This window comes from Ammospiza caudacuta, chromosome 2 (assembly GCF_027887145.1).
Source record: "Ammospiza caudacuta isolate bAmmCau1 chromosome 2, bAmmCau1.pri, whole genome shotgun sequence".
NCBI lineage: Eukaryota > Metazoa > Chordata > Aves > Passeriformes > Passerellidae > Ammospiza > Ammospiza caudacuta.
In genome coordinates, this window is record NC_080594.1 from 30,092,748 (window position 1) to 30,114,610 (window position 21,863).

At 43.8% G+C, this 21,863-nt stretch overlaps 1 protein-coding gene across 2 annotated transcripts in view; it reads right to left on the reverse strand.

The window, feature by feature from the left end:
- Positions 1–17,624, reverse strand: part of GSK3B (glycogen synthase kinase 3 beta) — a 149,808-nt gene extending 132,184 nt beyond the window's left edge. Inside the window, exon 1 of one of the 2 annotated variants that reach the window (XM_058822208.1) lies at positions 16,538–17,624. In XM_058822208.1, coding sequence (XP_058678191.1) covers positions 16,538–16,625 — 88 coding nt within the window. In that variant the 5' untranslated portion in view covers positions 16,626–17,624. The remainder of the gene's footprint in view (positions 1–16,537) is intronic. The other variant, XM_058822217.1, reaches the window with a different exon arrangement.
- Between the last annotated feature and the right edge of the window lie 4,239 nt (positions 17,625–21,863).

Here is a 21,863-nt window from a genome sequence, read left to right on the forward strand (position 1 = left end):
CAAGCCACAACAAAGGATGTCTCCATATACACCAGAACGTCCCCTGAGCACGTCGGAGGTTGGTTTTTTGAATTTATGTTGCTAGTGTTATATAATCATGAAAACTTATCAGCTTTAACTTCTCATATATCTTACAATAACTGGAAAAGTAAAAAATATCTTTTAGGTTCTCAAGTCCAGCAACTTCTTGCTGAAGGATGCTATATTGTATAGCCCTGGGTATGCACTCAGTCAAGACAAGTCTAAGATGCATAGTTTTTCTTGAGGAAAAACATTCTAAAAAACCTTTTCCACTGGGTGGGGAGAACAGAAAATAGAGACATTTCACTAGAAAATATATCCTTTGGTAACTTCAGTGCTGTTATTTTTACACAGGCAGTGTACTTGAGAGAAGTAAAAGCAGCAATTAATGTTTGCTCACTCTGCCCCCATAGTACTTACAGAGAAGAAAATACCATTTACATGTGACTGTTTTACTAAAGTTAAGACAAAGATCATCAGTTTCACTTCCCAATTCGCCTTTCCCTGATATCCCAGCTCGTGCTTCAGACTGAACTGCTCTTTTTGTGAAGCTCAAGTAATCAGGTGGGTGTTTAGCTCTCCACATGTATCCTGAGCTGCAGCTCAACTCTGCTCACTTCCCTGTCTCCTCTGCAGAACACCCACCACAATCCCTTATCCCCCTGACAGCTGTGCTGCTCACCTGTCCCACTCACACCAGCATCCTTGTGCACAACCTTGTCCAGGCTTTCAGCACACGGGCTCTCCACAGCACGCTATTGCTAAGGCACCTGGACTGCCAAAAGTAAAGAATTTGTCCCATAGTAAAGGCTGTTTAAAAACAGAAAAAGGCAAGATGCAGCAAAATAAGAGTATAAATTTTGCTTCTGTAGTCAGATTTTTTTGAGTGACTTTAGACACCATATTTTCTTCCCACTGGCAGGAGTTAGAAGAGTGGCTCAATGAAGTGTTTCTCCTTCATTCGCCTCCAAGAAAACTGTTCTTCTCCCCTGTAATAAAGTGCTGCTTTTGGGTACACCACATGACTTAATTAGCATGCTTAATTAAAAACTTCCCAGCTGGATCCACTGATCTGCACATGAATTTTAGTCCAAATCTAGAAACTTGGCCCACTTACATATGCTTCTACCACCATCTCTAAAAAGGCACCAAGACAGTATCCACAAAGTTCTGTTCAAAAAATGTATTTAAAACATTGGTAGGATATGAAACTTTAAATTCTCACTGCTTTCTTTATTTAAACCAAAGGTGTGTTGCTGCATTCTTTAAACCAGACCTATTATCAAGCTTGCTGTTCCACTTACTCTTTTCCCTCGAAGAAACACCACTGTATTTGTAAAACAGATTTGCACAGAACTGAAACTCACAAGAAAATACCCTTTTTGTGAATGTAACATCAGCTGAACTCTGGTATTGCAAACAATAAAATCAACATTTTCCAGAGAACTCCATTCAAGAGTTCTGGTTGCCTGCACTTTCAACAGATACTGAGTGCAAGAAATGTAAAGGACCAAGAAAGTGACATGTGACCATTTAAACCAAAGGAGACTTTAAACATGAAGACAAGTTACTAGTATTTTACAAATATGGAAGGGAAGGAGTGAGTACTTTTCTCCATTTCCTCTTCATGAGAAAGGCACTTTAATAATAACTGCATTAACTTAAAATTTCAGTTAGCTCACCAACAGCCTCATACTCATCTAATGCCCACAGCCAAGTTCAGGGAAGACAGGGGATTTAAGCATTTAATTTTGTTGTTGTTACTTAATTTGAAGCCTCATTTTCAGAAACCTCAATCTGAATGGTTCCCATAACCCAAAAAGACCACTTGGTTAGGCTCTACCTTACTTCTTTCCTTGCTCTCTCTTCTGATGCCAGGTTACTTTGTTGACTTCTTGTTGCTGTCACAGCACTGAAGAATGTCAGCAGAAGCATTCCAGTCTCTCACAGCTACCAACAGGGAAGGGGAACAAGCTTCCCACAATACACAAGTTGTAAACTCTTCCATCATTCAGATAATGACAGCTGCAGACAAAAAAAGAACTGTACGCCCTGGCAGTCTAAGCCATCTAAGAGATGGGACTATTTTGTGCCTGTTGAAGTCAGATCAAACACTAAAGCACAGCCTTAAGCCAAGCACTGCCTAGAAATGAAGCATGACCCTCTCCAGCAAGAGCCTCGCTTACAGCCAACCTTCTAATCCTTCCATCAGCCAAAGATTTCAAATGGAACAAATAGAAGGCATTTAGGACTACCACTGTACCTTAGCAGGACTTTAGTGAGTCATTTCTTCTACCTTTTTTTTTTTTTTGAGCAGAATAAAAGGGAAAAAAACCCATTAATTTGACATCTACTAACTTTTTCACATTCAAAATCATATGGAATGTGGAAGCAAGGACTCCACAGAATTTTACAATTCAGTTGTATTTACAGTTCAGGATTCCAACCTTCCACAGTAACTTCACATGTGTACAAAATAAGACTATAGCTTTGCGAGGCACAGAAAAAGCATTTCCTTAGTTCTAGTCAAAGCTTCTGTATCAAAAGGGAAACCATCTACCAAAATATAGATGATCATTTCAGCTCTTAAGTATCTTTATAGATTCTCATGTGACAATTCTAGACTTAACAGTTTCACACATCCATCTTACTTGCCAGAAAGCTACATATAAGTCAATTAAAATCCCTAAAAAATTTAGATAATAAAGTGACAAAAGGCAACACTTGAAGATCCTCTTTGAATCTTTGAATTTTGAGCTAATAAAATGAAAATAATGTAACAACTATCTACACTCCACAAATGTACAAGACCAAGAATGTGTTTTCTTTCTTAGTTTGTGTTCTATGCAACATCTGGTTTCTAAACGCAATCTTCAAACACTTGTCCCTTTATTAGATTAAAGCTAAAGCAACTGCTGTGAACAGCCAGTAGTTATGTATCAATGGATGAATATTCTTCTTGCACTGGCATTACACACACAGCAATACACTCCAAGTTGTCTGGAGCAGACAGACACCCCTAACATAAGCTTGGTACCTATGCAGCTGGTGCAGTGTGGTCCTGGTCTCTGCCTGAAGCTCTGAGCAGTTCTTGACTTGTGCAAAATTCTTTTGTGTTGAAGCAAGAACCACAGGATGAAAAACTGAAGGAAAGCATTGCTTTTCTCTGGACTCACATGAAGCAAGATCTAGAAATCTCCCACAGAAAGGCTATGGTTGTCAAATGCAGTACAGGACTACCAAAGAGCAAGCTTTCCTTTCAACAATGCTTGCACAAAAAAATGAAATTCAGAGCAGATTTAAACCTCTACAACCTGTGCAACAAACTAAAAATACTCCCCAACTGCTTTTCCAAATACAGTACATTTACCTAAACTCCAACACTAAGGAAGCTCTATGAGTCTAGATATTAGAAAGATATTAGGAAGAATTTTTTTTTTTTTTAACAGTGAGGGTGGTGAAACACTGGAACAGAAAGGTGGTGGGCACCCCATTTCCAGAAACTTCTGAAGTCAGATTGGACAGCACTCTGAGCAATCTGATGTGGCTGAAGATGCCCCTGCTCATTGCAGGGGGACTGGACTAGATGACCTCTCCAAGAATCTACCTTGCTTTTAAGTGTTAAAGCTGTGACCAGTTTCACAAATCCTTATCTCCACATCCACTCACTGCCAGCAAGCTGCCAGTAACACAAGGCTACCTCATCCCAAGGGGAGAAGCAAGAGGATCAGTGTGCTGTAACTGAAATTCTTCCCAAGACCACGCAGAAATAACTGGAATGACATAAAGTAATACCATAAGGGACTACAGGCTGTCTTAATTAAAACCTCTCCAAACTTCTATATATAAACTACCTGGCAAGCATCTTCATTTTTCAAACAGGCACTACAGGGAATCTGACAGCCTTCCCTAATCTATTCCAGTGCTCCTGTTCTTAAGAGTTGACTTAACTAGCTTAGTGAAGTGTTTGCTTACAATTTAAGCCTACAAATAGTTTCATCTCCAGTTGGGAAGTTTTGTCTTTTCTTTCCAGCTATCTTTTATGTACTGAAAGGACATTATCAAAAGAAATCTCCCTTCCACCTCCTCTAAAAAAAAACAAAAAAACAAAAAAAACAAAACAAAACAAAAAAAAAAAAAAAAAAAAAAAAAAAACCAAAAAACTATCATCCAAAGGGTTTTCAGTCTTCCCCTAATAGCACTAAAGCACTTCAGTTTCTTTAGGGGAAACTGAAAGTTCCTCTAAAGCACTTTTTTTAAACTTCTGACCATTTTACTTTGCCTGCAACTACTCTTCTCCCAGTACAATACCAAAACCAGATGCTGTACTTTGGCTCACTGGCATGCCAAGAAGTGAGAAGACTAACTCCATGTCTTTTACATGACACTGCCATCAATATATCCAGTAAAAGATTTGCTGGTTCTCAGCATTGGCTGACTAATGGCCACTGTGCAAATACCTGACCCCAGATTCTTCTCTGCAGATCTCCTACTGTCCCAGTTACCCCCAAACCCATTATCAGCACAGTCAAACCTGACTGAAGAACAGATGACATCCTACATTTCATCCTACTTAGGGTACCACTTGGTTAAGATAATTTTGAACACGTGCTTCTTACTCCTAGGAGCACCTCTGATAGTGCAATCCATAAGTCTAGAAATTTTACTTAGATCACTCACACACAAAACATTACTACACTAAACAAAAGTGCAGAAGGTCTGATTCTGCACATCCTTCCGCTTTGACATGAATCCTGACTTCAAAGAACATTTATTTTATAATGGCTGCAGACCTGTTCTTAGACAAAAGTCATTTTCTGCCATGATATATAAAGTAGTTAACACTGTGAAAGTGAGCATACACAATATAAAGATAGGTCATTTGTAAGAACAGACATATTGGGTCAGATCAAGGCATTGCCTAATCCACTTTCCTGTCTTTGACAGCTGACATAAGGAAACACCCAAAAGAATATCATCCAAGCTATTAACAGGAGGTGTGAATACAGACATTTGCCTTGAATTATACATATATATAATGCCACCTATTTTAAGCACATTCAGTAATTTTACCTAACAATAGTTCTCCAGCACTGCATGTTGTTACCCATATCCAACATTAGTTTAACTTAAAGGGAACTAAGAGCTCTCAGCTGCATAAAGCCAAAGAAATGAAAATGATGCAGTGACAAAATTACTGGAGGAAAAAAATCACAGTATTCTGTACAAGTAGACATCTGAAGGTTTTAGCTGATGATGTGTTTTTAAACAAGAACTTTCATGCCACATAGCTGACTCCACTTACCAGCACAATCCACGGCTGATCTCCTTTTAAGAGGTTTCATTTATGTGGTCTACATATCCTTTTCTTCAAAGAACAGCCATGGGATGGGTCACTTTGTAAGAATCTGAGGAGCACCAAATTTTTTAAAAGGGCATCTTTTAACAACTTCTGGAGGCTTGCAGCTATTTATGCTAGTAACACAAAGAAGTATTTTTTTTCTTAAATCTGTGCCAAGTTGAAGCAAAAGTGATTCATAACTGCACCAGCCTACTCTTCTGTGTCCTAGAGAAGAAATTCACTCTTGAACCTTCAGTAGGGACACCAACTCTCAAGTCAGACCGCCCAGCTTCCAATAATGTCACTACAGTTTCACTCAGTTTTTCACATTTGAAGAGTTACACTCTACATAGTCTACCCCCAGACATCCAAAGAGGTACATTTCATAAGGGAGAACATTCCAGATACAATTTACAAATCTGGTAGAATGTTAGAATTATTGCACTAGTTCTTTATATCTTCATTTTAGACTGGGGGAAAGGTATTTTGAGGTAGTTGTATATTTAATGTTTAATGACTTACTTTCCACCTATGCACAAATACTAGCAATATATATGGAAAAGCCGTTTCCATGCACAGAATAACTCCAAGTTGGGTTGAAGAAGTTGTAGGAAACAAAAATGGTCAATTTAGCATTATTTGACTCACTGAAGATTTCCTAAGTATGAGATGGTTCCATATTAACACAGACAAAACAAGAAATCAAAGGTAAAAAGCACAAGAGATGTCCAGAGAAATCCAATGGATTTCAACAAACAAACCTCCAGGAGTTCAGGAACATCTGCTCTCTTCAGTGCCAGATGAAAGCTACTTACTCCTCTTCATCTACAGACAAATGCCCTATCCCTTCATTAACCACTTTTCCTGACAAAATCCTGGACATTACCTGAACTTTTGGAAGTACTTGCCTTTATTCTCTACTATTCTTAGAAATCACAGCACTTTCAAATACAGTCATAAAAACTTGCATCTGTAGTCTCAAAGCAAAACTGGAATAGCCTGTGTACAGCAGTCTTTGAGAAAGCTAGAGCTCAAAGTCCTTCCCATCAACTTTTTGTTCTCCTTACTTCATAAACACCCTGCATCAGTTCTACAATTTAACTGGCTACTGATACACTTTCCATACACTTCTTCCGCATATTTCCCAGAAAAATATTTTGCAGACCAGACACAGATGCCACCCCTAGCAGCCTTGGCATTTCCCCCCCTTACTGGCATATCTTAAGTCTGAAGGGTGTAAGGTGTACCTGTAAAGTACTAGCTGAGGGCTGCTCACTTCTGCAGCAAGGCCCAGGGCACCACAACTTCAGAACTCCACTGGAAGCACAGCAGTGCACAAGAACACTGGCAGAGGTGAAAGCACCACAGCACAGAAGATTGTACATGAAATGTGAGTAACCAGAGCAAGCAAGTTAAAAGATACACCTTAGCAGTCTTCCCAGATACTCAGACAAGAATACCATGAGCACCTTTGCATGTAAAGATAAACTTTTGCAATCATATATGTAGAGCAGTCTGATTTAAAGCAGAAGCCTTCACACGTGGCCTAGGTTTAAATTCCAGATCTCAGAACTCTAGATCATCTCCTCCTCTTCATGTCATATTTCTGACCATGCATATGTGTGTGTCTCTCTATAATCAAATACACATAAAAAGTAATAGAGCAACAGGAGCTGCTAGAGGACAACTTAACATGACTTTTCTCAGTTAGAATCTATTGATTTTGAAATAGTCTGCCAGGAACTCCTTCATAAATCCACTTTTAAGAAAAAAATCACTTAAAAGTAAAAAGGACAAAATAAACAAAAAACTCCACCCTACAATGTCAGAATAAATTAAACCTAAAAAGCATATGTAGATACTATATGTTTTAAATTAACGGTAGAAAAAATTTATGTTTTGCAGTTATGCCACAATGCAAGAATAAAAATTAAGCTTTCACCAGATATTTTGAAATGCAGACAGTGTCATTGTTTCAGTAAATATTTCTGAAGTACCATAATTATTAAAAGTTATAGTCACAGCATAAACATTTCTGCACTACTTCCTTTTAGGGTTGGCCCACTGTAATAAATATTTACAGTCAATCATTAACTGCTCAAACATTACCGCTGAAAAAATAGTCTGGGTTATTAAGAAAAAAAATAAATCCACAAACTATTGCTTAAAGCCAAGGCACTGACACCAAATAGAGAATGCTGCTCGCTGCTTCATGCATCTCTGTACCTGTCTCCAAAACCCCACTGGCATTTCAAATGTGCCACCTGGGAAAACAGCTGCTGTTCTGCTGCCAGAGATCCCATGTCACTTGTCATGCTTGAACCTTGTCAGCTTTCATGGACACTGAAAGCCAGCTACTCCAGCTGAAGGGAACTTCAGTCCACTGAAGTTGAATCTATCCCAAAACAGAAGAGACTTGCAGATTTGGCAGCATTGATTCCCCTAGGATCCTCCATTAAGCCCAATACATTTCTGAAACATGCTCTGATTGCTTGAATGACATCCAGACATTCCTGCTGGTGAGCTTCAAGAATCCATCAAACCCAACTGCCATCCCCACAACACCTGAATAAGAACCTATACACAATCCCAAACCAACCCATGCCCGCAAGTTTAAAGTTGAGCTCAATCTAAAATTGACAGCACCTTATTCAGGGAGCTGCAATTAAAGCTTTCCCTGCCCTCTCACTGACCAGTATCATCTGAAGTTTGGGCCCACAATTTCCAGAATAGTAAAGTTCTCCCACTCCACACAAACCTCATGCTTTTGTCTCCAGTACATTTAATAGATGTTTCACTAGAAAACCCAGACAAAGAGAAAAAATATCACCTAGCTTTCCATGGGCCTCTAAAACATTTCCCCAAGACTCAGATCAGCTCTGCAATCCATTGTGGTTACTAAAACATATTGGTAAATCTATTCCAAAGTCTCCAGAACTGGAATTTGATTAGGAAGGTTCTATTCTCTGAGGAAGACAGAAAAGAACAATTAACTTGCAACTGCTATGGTGCATGACTATACATACCAGTGGCTCCCAAGGCAGCACACACAATCATGAGTAAGATGGCAAGATTAGAAGTGAAATGGCCAACAGATTCATTCTTCTCAAGGACAACAGCATTTTCTGCTTCTTTAGGTTTCAGCTGAGCAATTGTGGATATAAATAAACAAAACATTCCATCTACTCACCTGCACAGAGGTTGCTCTGCCTGAAAGCTTTGTTCTCTAAGTGAGGCACAAAACATTTTTTCTGATGCTGATACTGAACCCCACAAATTGAGGAAATACATTTATGGTTATGGGCTTCATTCATGGGGATACAGATCCGTGCCAAATTATTCACATTTACTTGGTCAACATCCAAATATTCAGTTTATTTAGGCTGATGAATTTGTGACCCCCTTCCTCCCTCTAGGAAACCTGCTCACACAGGTCAATTCATTGTGCTGCTTTTCTTAAACAGACACTTAAAACAACTAAGCAGATGAGATGGGGTGCAAGTAGCGTTGTATGCTGCATGTAAATGTTTACAGGAGGGTGTGAATCAAAAAACCAGACTGACACTATCAACTGTGACTAAATAGTTTTCCTCCTTCTACACAGAAAAAATAACCAAATTCTTCTCTGCAGCAACAGTCACAGTTTATCTTTCTGCAAAACATATTCTTGGCCTGTCTGAAAATTAAACAATTGCCTGCATTCCTGGCAAAAGACATTACTATGAGCTACAGGGCTTGTATCTGACAAGAATTACATTCCTACTAAAAAAGTCAAAAGAGATGATATGGCTGTAAGAAGTCTGCCTTGGTTGGAAAAATTCAGCTGCTGCTTCCCTTCCGGTTACAACTTCAGAGCCAACACCCAACTTTTCTCCTTCTAAGTGCTCTGACCCAAGACTGGCAATTTTTGCAGCTGCACTCCAACATTTACCCTCATGTACGTACAACAGCACAGTGCAGAGCCAGAATGTCTAAGTCCTATATACCCTCCACAGCATTGCTTATCCAGTGGCAACAATGAGCAGCATCCTCCCTTTCCCTTTTCATCAGCAGGTCTCTTATTATGATCATCTACTGTCAGGCACTTGGGCTACTAAAATGTTTCTCCATCTCAGTCCAAATGCCTGAAAAGACATGTCAAGCAATGTAACTCTATCACTACATATTTCTGTGACATATCAAGTCTAAGAGACATTTTCAGACACAAATATACTTTCACCAATGCTACATTGGTCATTATACCCTTCAAAGAAAGAGAAACTCAGCCCTATTCAGACATATTACAAAGCTAAAAAGGTGTATTTTTCTTAGCTGTGTGTTCTCACTTCTGAGAGAAATTCACAAGCTGAAGTGAATTTCCTATGGCAGGCACCAAGGCCCACTGCAGCCCTGTATCACTGATCCTTCAGGAGACCTGACTCTGTATCACTCACACACAAACCCTGGAAATCATCTAGAAATTAACCAACGTAGAAAATAACTGGCAGCCCCCTTTCACCTGTGCAGGAAGCACTGGCACTGATACACAGTACACAGCCCCTCCCTCAGCTGATGTAACCAAGCCAGAAAACACACAGTCCCTGCCACAGAGACACAGCAAAGCTCCTGGCAAGGAGTGGAGCCAACCCTTCAGAAGGAGCTGCTGCTGTATGGCTTTTGTTACAAAAAAAAAAAAAAAAAAAAAAAAAAACACTGAGTTCTTGACATTGACAAGCTATCTTACCACTTTCCTTTCTTCCATTATAAGACAGACTAGGTGAGAACACAAATTGCCTTAAATGCTTAGATATACTTCCCGTCTGCAAGAGATAAAAGTACAGAGTGAACTGCTTTGCTTTATTTCCTTTTCTGAACAACAGACAAGTCATCTGTGGCAAGAGCACCTAATGAAAAGATTCTGTGATAGCACTGAACATACAAGAAAAATCACTGTCCACTTCTTGTAGAGGCACAGCAGTATGACTTCTGGGCAGCCACATTTCTGACAGCTCTCACAGTGATACGGGACTGCTTTCAGAAAGGTCTCCAACACGGATTTCTATTGAAATACCATCATGTCACCTCCCCTACTACCCTGACAGAACAGCAACACCTATAGGATACAGGATTGAGTCCAACATGCACTGTTTTCATGGAAAACACCTAAATAATGACCCTGTCTCTGTGGCATGGTAAGCTATCACCTATGGGGGCTGGAAGGATTCTGAAGAGGTGCTGAAAGCAAATCGTTATTACCCAAAAGTTTATAAAAGCTTCAGGTAGAGATTCATTCCAGGCTTCTGTTTAATGAGATCCAGCAGCACTGACCAGAACAATTGTCTGAGCACAACTATGATGTTGTAGCCACTTCTCACAGATTTGCATCTTGCTACCACATCTCACACCTTTCTCACCTCAAGATCAGACTGCTACAGTGCACTCAAGCAGTTACATTTTAAATAAATTCAAAAAATATAAACTGGCACAGACCATTATGCCTCCAAACTTCCACCTCCCCCAACGGCAGCATGCAGCACTTTGGAAACAATCCCTGTGGGATTGGAAGTGACAAGAGGGTGTCTGGTGTTGAAGAAAGGAGGTCTGACCTGTACACTGTGGGTTTTGAGCCTTTATGGCTGAAAGAGTACCCTCATTCATCACATTGTAAATGTCGTAATTGGCATTTATTTTCAACATACATAAATAAAACAGTACCTATGTGTGCAGCTTTCTAAAACAAGTTCTGAAGAGACAAATCTTTGAATTTTGAGTGGACTTGGATATTCTGTGAAGCAATCAAACTCTCAATATTTTCCATTTCCTAGTTGCTTGACTTTAAAAGTTTGTTTGTCTTTCAAGGCTGCTCCAGGCTGATGCTCATTAAATTCAGAAAGCAGCCAAGTAACTCCACCAGCCATATCGTTGCTGCAGGAGACAGCCACTTTAGCACTTCCCACACTAGCTATGGGTGACTAAAAGTCCTCAGAGTAAAGTTGATTTTTAAATTTTTTTAACAAAATCTAAAGAGAGAGAACTTCAGAAAAATATTCAAGTTTTGAGTTATCTACAGAAATGTAGATAACAGAGGTAACAGACTTTTCAGAGGTAACAGACTTCAATTTAAAATGGGACTCAGTCATTTAAAACAAAAACACTCCAATAGCTTGAACCAAGAGGCTTCAAGTGTTCTACAAGCACCTGGCACAGTTTAGCTACTGTGTTCAAATAACCAAGGGGTTTAGCGTTAATTCATTTCAGAAAATGCTACAGGTGATTACAGCATTGAGCTTGAACTGCAGGCTTTTTGCACACAGATACCCTGTACACCTTCAGAATCTTCTTCAGCCACCCATCCAGTTTAAGACAGAGCACGGGCTGAGGGAACAGCAACAGCCAATATCCCACAGATTCATATCACTGTGAAGATCTCTGATGAGTAAACTGAACACCAGTATTGGAAAATTCCTTTATATTTTATCTAAACAAGCTCTTAAAGATAGAATACAAGAAAATGAAAGAACTCTTTTGGGGCAATACAGGGAAACTCTTCAGGCTGTGGGGTGGTCTTCAGCTTTTCTCATCTCCCTGGCACTGCTTGTGATACCTACAAGGCCCTATCAAGCTGACAGATGAGGTGACACAACAACCTCCAGAGCCAGGATGCATACAGCAAGGAGCACACTCAAAAGCCATAGCTGTGGCAACAGGTGAACAAGACAGTTCCAACATTGCTAGGAAACACACAAGGTGAATCAAGGGGTAATACAAGAGGGGATCACCTCCAAGAAGCAGTGTAGGGAAGAGCAAGGAGCAGAACAAAAATGGAATGCTCAACTAGCTAATGGTATGAATGAAGAGGAAAGAGTGTGTCAGCATCAGAATTACGTACAGCACACAGTTCTATTCCTTTTCAGACTGCAAGGCACAACTTCGGGGCACTGTAACATGAAACACTTTCCACTCAGGCACACATGTCCATTAGCTGCCCCCCTCAGTGCATTTCTTTCCAATCTAGGAATGAGGAAAGCTGCTCAGCCAGCAGCAGTCAGAAAGCTGGACAGGGCTAGGATGAGCGACAGGCAGACACATAACGCTCAGCAGGCTTCTGGAAGGGAGTGATTTTCCTCTCTCCAGCAAGGAAAGCAGGATGGGCAGCTTTCAGTTTCAGAAACCAATTAGGCAGAAACTGCTATCAAAGCAAGAGAGGGCCCTACCCTAGCTGGGTTGAGAAACACCAGGTGGTTTTATCTCAGTGGCTTTGCCAGTTTCAACAGCCCCACTCATTCCTGCTTGCTGAAGGTGCCCAGGGTGCCCTTTATCCAAGGCTCTTCCCACACACCCACCTGGACACCACACAGCATTAAACCAAACTGCCACCTAAACACCACTGCTACCTCAAACACCGTCACTTTTATGTAGTGGCTGGTGGAATAACCACCAAAGAGCAACAAACTCACAGACTTTATTCCTCCATGAACCATTTCTAAAGAGCCATCACACTCTGTCCAAACAATACACAGCAATATAGGCTTACCAAGCTATTGTGCTTTCAGGAGATTTTACAATACAGAAAAAACCCAGTGAACCTAAGAAGAAAAGAAAAACTTCAACAAATCCCAAGTTTGGCACCACTGAAACATTCTTCTGCAGAGTCCAAAATGAATTAATACAAGACTGTCCTTTAGATTTTGCAACCAAGAGTATGTGGTCAACATCAGAATTAGCTAAAGCAAATAAAACTGCCTTCCTCACCCTCCAAGTTGACAAACCCTGCCTAACCAATTACAGACCCATGACAGTCACACATGGAGCAAAAACTCTTCATGGCAAGTGTTAGCCAAGCCATTATTTACTGCAGACCATCAAGACATTTGGCTAGAGTTACAATAAGTACTGCTGTCTGCAAGGACTTGGTGTTACTTGAAACACTTCTATTTCCCAGAAGCTCAGAGAAGGAAAAAAAAATCAATTCTACAGTCATTAGATGAAAATTCTCAAACTGCAAACTTTGAGACTTCTATTTTTATACTGATATTTTTAGTCATGTGCTGCATGACTACCCTTTGTATTTCAGGATCATTTTTGTCCCATTTGAGAAACAAGGTACATCTGTAAGCAGTGTAAGAGCAACTAGGTGAAGAACAAAAAAAACCTTCAAGCTCCTATCTCTTCTCCTACTATAATGAGCAGGTTGATAGTATCAGCAAGTGGAAAACTGGAAGCTTAGCTCCCTCCTTTTGAGGGACAGGCTTAACACAAGGAGTACACATGGGTTTTTTTGTTCAGGGAAAGCCTGCAAACCCAGCAATACAAACCCACACAAAGAATACCCTATTTGAGAACTATTTCAAGGTAGAAATCCATATGGTTGAGTGATTTCACGACCACAAAAATATAAATAGAGAAATAAAAATAGTCAGATTTCAGTAGACAGAGGTACAGCTTGAAAGAGATACATGAAAGCCATGGGGTTCCTACTGTTGCAGAGATGTTAAAACCCTTGTAACATCCCTGACAGAGCAATGAGAGCAGCATGCATGAGAAGTCATTTTCCCCAACAGCCAAAGGAGAAGCAGCTGTTGGTAACCCCTCATCCTTCCATTCAAGGCTTCACCCAGTTACCAACTTCTGAGAACATATTCAATCTAACAAATTGCTCAGCAAAGAGGTGAAAAATCCTTGCTCACTCTTTCCTGCCCATACACCTTGGGAAGAAATGCAATGACAGCAGGGTTCTAGTTCTGCTCCTCCCAGGAAGCACAAGGAACAATGAACCCTCCTCCAGTATTTTATGAATCCTTTTCTCATCCCTTAGATCAATCCTTCCTAGGTAACAGTTGCAGCACTCAGCCAGGAGAAGCAATAGCTGCAACAGACACCAGAGCAAGAGTGACTTCATCATCTGATTTCACCCCTCCTTACAAATGACAGCAAAAAGGCTGACATCAAACAAGTCAGGTTTTGCTTCCAAAAGACCCACACCAAGACAGAAGCAATGAAGATGTCTGACACACTCAGAAGATACCAATCCATCAATTTTCATCTTCCTCACAAGGACTCTTTTGTCCCGGCTTTAACTCAAACTGGCTCAGAAGGTAACTAAGTATCAGCCTATAAATATATATCAAAACAAAAGAGCCGACCTAACTGTTCACCACACAAGCACTCCACACTGGCAATACACAGCTTGCTACATCATGTGATAAGATGTTATCAAGACTCGGCTAACCAGAAAAATAAAACCTTTTTTGACACCCTGGAATTTTTCTCACTTAAAAAGCAAAGAAAAAAAGTTAACTTCCCAGGCTGTCTTACATGGCTGGATTAACTGCAAATAGAAACTACACTTCCCACAGAATCTTTGAACGTGGTTCTCTTGCTTTGTTCTGACATTTTTTTCCAGACAGCAGAAGGACCAGGAGCACATGACTAGAGCGACTGGGGGGGTTATCACAAGTGCATGCGCTTTCTGTTACGGCCTTTGTTTCTCCCTCAGTGTTGTACACTTGGGATTGAATCGTATTTGCAAACTTGTTAGTCTGCATCAGTTAGCACCCCCTTCACAGGCAAGCATCTGTCTAGTCTTTGACCTCAAATAAACGGGAAAGGAGCATCAATGACCTTTCAAGAATCAAGCTGCAGAGCCTGAATAAGGCAGATTCAGTTGCTGAGTATGACAGGTTGAGGTCTCGCTCGGTTTAGACAGCCACCTGCAGAAATACTGATCAACAAGACCTGCTTTCCATTCCACAGGCACATAAAGTGAGCCAGTAAATTAAAATGGAGTCACCCACAGTTCTCCTCCGTACAGATCAATAATCCCTAATAAATACTAATGCTGGACCTGATCAAACCTATGCTGTCGTGCTGCTAATACGGGTTACCTGCACCCATGGTTTTTGGAGGGCTGCTGGCACACTGACCATGCAGGGGACTACAGCCCCTGAGCCAAATGCTCTCTTCAAGGCTTCAACCACAGTGGAAGACATTTCGGTGCAAAAAAACCTACCAATATTTCTCATCTGTCAAAAAGCTCACACTCTGTCAGCGCTCTGGCATGAAACATACAAGCCCCTGCGATGGATACAGGCATGTAGCCACAGAGCCATGTCAGGTGTGGCTTTACACGAATATCAAATAGATCAATGGAATGGGAACGCATATCGAGCATTCCTGGTCCCATAAAATGTCATCCTGCATTTCCGTAAGAAAAAAGAAAATATCTCTGAAAACTACACTGTTCATATGAATATGGAAGAACAATTCAGGTCTTAATGTGAACATATTCAAATCAGCAGTAAAGAAATTCCATATGATAAGCACATAGCTGATCTATAGCAACTCAGAACTGGGCCTTTTTGTATCAGCAATGTACATTTGTTCAGGTTTAATTCATATTTTTAATTCACATAAACCAGTTAACCCTGACGGATAGAATACGAAGAATGGGCACACATTAAGCATTTCTGACATGTCTGTGCAGAATAAAGCACAGGCCTCATTCTTAAAAAAATATTCCTCTGATCAGAAAATTGGGAAAAGAATGCCAAGCCTGACATGTGAGCCCACGGAGTAGTTATTTCAAAATAAGCATTTTCTTATGCCTTCTTCTGAGCATTTTACCAGAGCCTGGAGGATATTAGAGACACCTTTTGTAAGCTCCCCTCCCCCTCCTTTTTTTTTTTTTAATGGGCTGGGCTAAAAGGTGCTCACACCCGATCTACGGGTGCATGGAAAAACCTTCCATGCTCTCTCCCCTTAACAGCCAGGAGTGCTTTAAAAAAAACCCTCAAAAAAACACATAATGAACGTGAATGTCACGGTCATACCTGTGTGCCCGCAATTCGCTTCCTCCTTTCGGTGGGAGGAGGGGGGGAACGAAAAGGAAATACAGACTACGGAGCTCCCAATCCGTTTCACAAAGGGGGAAAAATGGCTTTTTAATGAGCCAGAGGCCGCTGGCAGCGACCGGGAGCTAAGGACGAGGACAAACCCACCGGGATTTTCCGTCCAGCAGGCCCCGAACGGAGCGGCGGCGTGCGCCTATTCAAGGTTAATGGGGGGGGAAGGGGAGAGAAAGGAGCTGCCGAGGCCGGGGCTGGGGCCAGGCTCCCTTCGCCGCTCCCCGCCCGGGCGAAGGGCGGGGGCAGCCTCCCCGGCCCTCACCCCCCCACCCGAGGGGAGCAGGATACTCACGGCTGACTTTCATGCTGCCGAAGGCCGAGGGCTGCTGCACCGGCTTGCAGCTCTCCGCGAAGGAGGTGGTCCTGGGCCGCCCGGACATGGTCTCTCTCCCGCTCTGCCCCAACGGCGATCACCTCTCTCCTCTTCCTGCCTTCGCCCTCCGCCTCGCCCCGGCGGGCCCGTCTGCCGCTCCCTCGCTCGCTCAGCTGCAGGAGACGGGTGGGACGCGCCACATGAAACGCCGGGACCCCCCCTTCCCCCCCCGGGGAAGCCCCCTCCCCTCTCGGTCTCTGTCGCCCGGCGGCTGCTTCTTCTTCTGCTTCCTACTGCTCCTCCTCACGCCGCCCGCTCCTCACACGATCATCCTTCCCGGCCGCGCCGGTGGGTCCGAGAGCCGCCTCCCCCCGGCGCCGCTCCCGAGCGAGGGGGGTTCGCTGGGCCTCGCTGCCCCCACCCCGGGCGCCAGTCACATGGGGCGGAGGCTCGCGGCCCGGCTCCTCCGATCCCGCCGCCGCCGCGTCTCTCTCCTTTTATTTGCTATATCTCTTTTTTTTCCCTTTTCTTCTTTTTCTTTCTTCTCTTCCTTCCCCCCTCCCCGTTCCTCTCCTTCCCCCTCGCCTCTGAGGGAGGCGGCAGGCAACGGGACTATTTTTTTCCCTGGCGGAGGGATTCAGGGCACCGCCGAGCGGAGGCGATGCGGCAACGAGTCGCAATAGGATCCGGTGGTGGCGGCGGGATCCGCGGCGCGCGGAGGGGGGTGAGGCGGCCGGGCGGCCTCGCTGCTCGCTGACGCTGCTGCTCAGTGCGGCGCTGAGGCGGCGGCGGCTCCGGCGGTGCGGCCGCTCATTGCGCCCGCACGGGCAGCTGGCGGCGGCTCAGGCAGGACAAGCTGCACTGCGGGCGGCGGCCGGCGGCGATTGCACGGGCCATGACGGCGGCAGTTTCCCTGCTCCTTCTCAGCCCGGCTTCAGAGTGCTGGCGGCGGTCGCCGCTTTTGCTGCTGCTTCCCCAGGCGCCCAAGGCACATAGGACTCGTCCGCCCGGCTGAAGTCTCCCGCCGGGCCCCCCTCCCTGTTCCTGCCGATCAGTCCCTTTGTCCCCGCTGCTCCCTCCGCTGCGTGCCGGGCTCCCGCCGCTGCGCTCTGTGCGTGCGCCAAAGCCGCGCAGCCGCCCGTGCCCGCCGCCGCCCCACGCTGCGGAGCAGCCGTAAGCGCCGTCTGTGAATACCCGACCGAAGAGCCCGGCGCGCCCGCGAGCCCCCGGCCCGAGGCCTTTACGGAAACGCCCGAGCCTTTTCGGGGCCAATCCTGAGGCTGTTACAAGAATGCCTGTAACTGGCCGGAACCAATCACGGAAGCACCGCGGGCGCGACCGATTCTCCCCGAAGAAAAGCGGAGACCCAATCGGAGCACGCCGCCGCCGCCCTAGCAGCGCGGGCGGACGGCCAATGGAAAGGAGGGCTCTCTTCCGGCCATCGCCGGGCCAACCCGAGTGGAGGCGAGGAGGGAGAGCCAATCAGGAGGCGCGCTGCCTCCGTCACCCAGCCCTGGGACGTCTTCAAGCCGCAGCCCGAGGCGAAGAGCGGCCGCGGGCTGCGATTGGCTGGCGGCGATGAGGCTGCCTGCAGGGAGCCAATCGCGAGGCGCGGGGCCACGGGCGCGCCCGCTCCCGACGGGGCACGGTCGCTCACCTCTGTGGGGGCCGGGGGAGGGCAGCGCGCATGCGCAGTGCGGCGGGGCACCGCCCCTCCGGCGCGCCCCCGCGGCCCGTCCCGCCGGGAGAGTGTTAAGGGGCAGCGCGAGAGGAAACCCGAAAGTGTGGGGTTTGTGCCCAAAACCCGGCAGGCACAGAGGGTCTGCTTCAGTGAGCCGTGAAGGAAATGGCGCTGACGCGCGCAGTGCTGCCACAGAATCACAGAACGATTTGGGTTGGAACGGCTCTTTCAAGACCTTTCAGTTCCCACCCCCCTGCCACAGGCAGAGACACCTTCCACTACACCAGGTTGCTCCAGGGATGGGCCATTCATAACTCCTCCGTGTAGCCTGTTCCAGTGTCTCATGTGAAGAATTTCTTCCAAGTATCTAATGTAACCCTATCCTGTTCCAGTTTGAAGCCATTCCCTTTGCCCGGTCACAACAAGTTCTTGTGAAGAGTCCCTCTGCAGCTTCCCAGCAGGAGACAGGGAGGTTGAACAGTCATGGATGTGCTTCATGGAGCCCGTTCTGCACAAAGTGGGCCAAGCAGGGGAAAGAAGATGAAGGCTCATAGAAAGTCCTCCCGGTTCAGCTGTTAACAGCAGAATTTCCTCACAGGAAACACAGCTTGTATTGAGGCACTAAACACCCTCATCGTTAGGTCCCACTGCCACCATAGATTGAGCTTGGCCCTGGCCAGAGTTTCAGGCACTGTTCTGGAAGAACTTGTCCTTCTTCAGGGCTCTGGAGCATCCCTGGGGGCAGCAGCTCCCAGCTCTGGCACAGGCAGCACTGGAGCCCTGCTGCCTGCTGTGAACTCAGTGAAATTACTCGGCAGACATCAGCAAAAATGGAGCACCGCTTGCTTATGCCATTAAAAAAAACAAGAAGTGCTCCTGCCAGAATAGTTTATACCACAAACAAAATAACTTGGACTAGCACGAACATATTTTGCCAGTGTTAGAGACTAAGACTGCTGTTTTCTTTTAAGGCAGCAAAATATTGCCAGGTTTACTTTTTTTGCAGCCCTGTTCTGAACACCACTGCTGTGTGACCAAACAAAGACCTGGCCAAAGGCAACTGAAATTTATCCTTTACAAGAGGTGTTTTCCAGAGCCAAAAACAAACCCAGTCTCTCAAAATGGTCCTGTTCAACATTTTGCTCGCCCTGGGGTGGTTGGCTTGCTGGAAGCCTTTTTTCTTGCCTGATAAATGATGAGTGGTTTTACCTACTGCAAAGGCCATGGGACTGTTTAAGGTTTGATTCTTCAGGATCTACCTCTGTACAGCTGGGAGCCTGACAGGTGAGAGTGGTGTGCCCTAGCCAGGGCTAAGAGACACTGAAGTCACAGCACAGGAGTGGTACTGCAGCCACCCCAAGCCACCCTACCCTACTCATTGTTCCAACCCCCTCTGAAGCACCACTGTGTCAAATGTTACTTAGACACAGCTTCAATGAGCTGCCAACAGTGAAAATGACATTGTCTCTACTGTTTGCAGAGCAGTTGTTAAAAATTAGGGTTACAGATTGGGTTAACTCACTGAAGAACATTCTTACATAAAACAACACAGTACATATGCCACCAGGCTGTGGCCAGCTCTCTTGTACCTGAAATGTACCACCAGGCATTCCAGTCATTATTTTTTCTGGCTTTGGGCATCAAAATGCTAACACAAATCACATTTTCTTATTTTCTGACAAAGTTCTTTCAAATTACTACATAAACAGGAGAACTGACTTAGGAGAGACAGCCGAGCTTTGTTTCTTGAAAAAGTTGGCAGTCTGAAAAACAGCAGGTGGGGGAGGGTGAGCTCTTTGCTTTTCAGCATTTGCTGTTACTCATGATAGTGGTAAATAAAAATCAGACCAATGCATAATTTATACTGATGGTGCCCATTTGAAAAATGTCCCTTAAAGCTTGGTAATGAGTCTGCAACTTGATAGTAAAAATGGGAAATCAACTTCATTTCCTTACAGAGAACAAGCTACTTCAAGAAAATAAGTTTGTGCTTGTTCTCCTTTACCTGGTATAGCCCTTCTCTAAAATCACCCTGTTTCCTCCTCAATACCAAAGTAATCTGTATCAAAACCACAACTTGGTTCCTACTAATGACACTTTTCTGAATACCAAGCCTACCCATCCACAGGGGGAATGCATATTACAAAAATCCCAGCTGCAGTATTTCATATTCGGCAGTCCTGCGCATATTTCCATTTCATAATTAAGCAACCAAGTCTCCAAAGCCTGTCCATTCAAGTTGTAGTATCTCCTCATCCACCAGCACACCACAACCGTGTTTTAAAGTAAAATTATGATGTCTTTGAGGGGATGAAAAAGCATAAAGCACCTCCGATTTCTGTTAGTCTGTTCATAGATTCTTTCCTTAACTAAGACTACTCTCAGAAAAACCCTAAACACACAATAATGGCATCTATTAAGCTTTCATCCTCAATTTCAAAAATGGACTGACAATTAAAACCATTTGTGAGAGTCATGAGTGAGCTAGTTGCTTTTTTAGACTGAAAGATTCTCTTTTGACAACATTGCAAAGTCCATATTTATTTTTGGCCCCTTGGCTGATGAAATGACCTCCCTTTAGAATCTGCAAATATAAATAGAATTGACGTTTTAATGATGAGTTTTCACAAGCTATTGTAACCCAGCATCCTGAGCATCAATATTGTTCCAAGTCTGGCTGCATGGGGCAGTTTTACACCTGCTGTGTCTCTGTGATGTGCAAGTGCCCAGGAAGGTTGCCTGAATACGTGAGGTGTCCAAGAGAAATCACTGAGGTGTTATCTCTCTGAAATGCCATAAGGTGGCAGTGAATTGGGAAATTGGTACAACTTCTGGGCAGAACAAAGCTCTAAGGAGCTCGAGACAAGAGTAGGGGAGGGGTTTTGTTTGCTTTTATAGGGGTTTTCATTTGTTTGCATTTCATATATCAGCCATAAACTTCAATCATTTTAATCAGACACTGAATAGGCCTGCTCCAACAGGAACTGGGAGACGGTTCCTGCACAGGAACTCCTGCTATTTTCTTTCTCCATTGCTTCCTTTTCAAGTGATCAGCAGGAAGATTTTCTGTTTGCTTACCTTGCAGCTCTTGCTGGGTCATTCCATCACAAAGGCATGGTGACAGGCCTACCTCTTGCTAGTCTGATAAGGATGAAATGATTCAAGGCTGTTTTGAGCCTTGCTATGCTAGAGAATCTAAATTATAGTAATGGATCTACCAGTCTTGTGTCTAACTTTTCGATATTGCCAAGGCAATTATCCAGAGAACAATTTAGTGAGACATTATAATGGCTTGTCTCTTGTTTGATTGGCATGGGCAAGCTCAATAGTTATGGTTGAACTTTAACTTTGCTTTTTTTTTTTCCAGTGGAAAATCAGCGATTGTAACAGTAACAAATTTACCGATTGCCCAGGCGTTAATGATTAAACAATAAATCCTGAAAAGTGGTTTTGATTTTTCTCCCAGAACAAAACCCAAAGGAATCCATGTTTAGAACATAGCAGTTGCATGTATGTTTCTGAGCAGGACACAAATTTTTAATCCTGAGAACCCACTATGTTGTAATCACTTCCTGTCACAAAATATGTCATCACCAACAGTTGCTTCAGAGCACAGCTGATGTT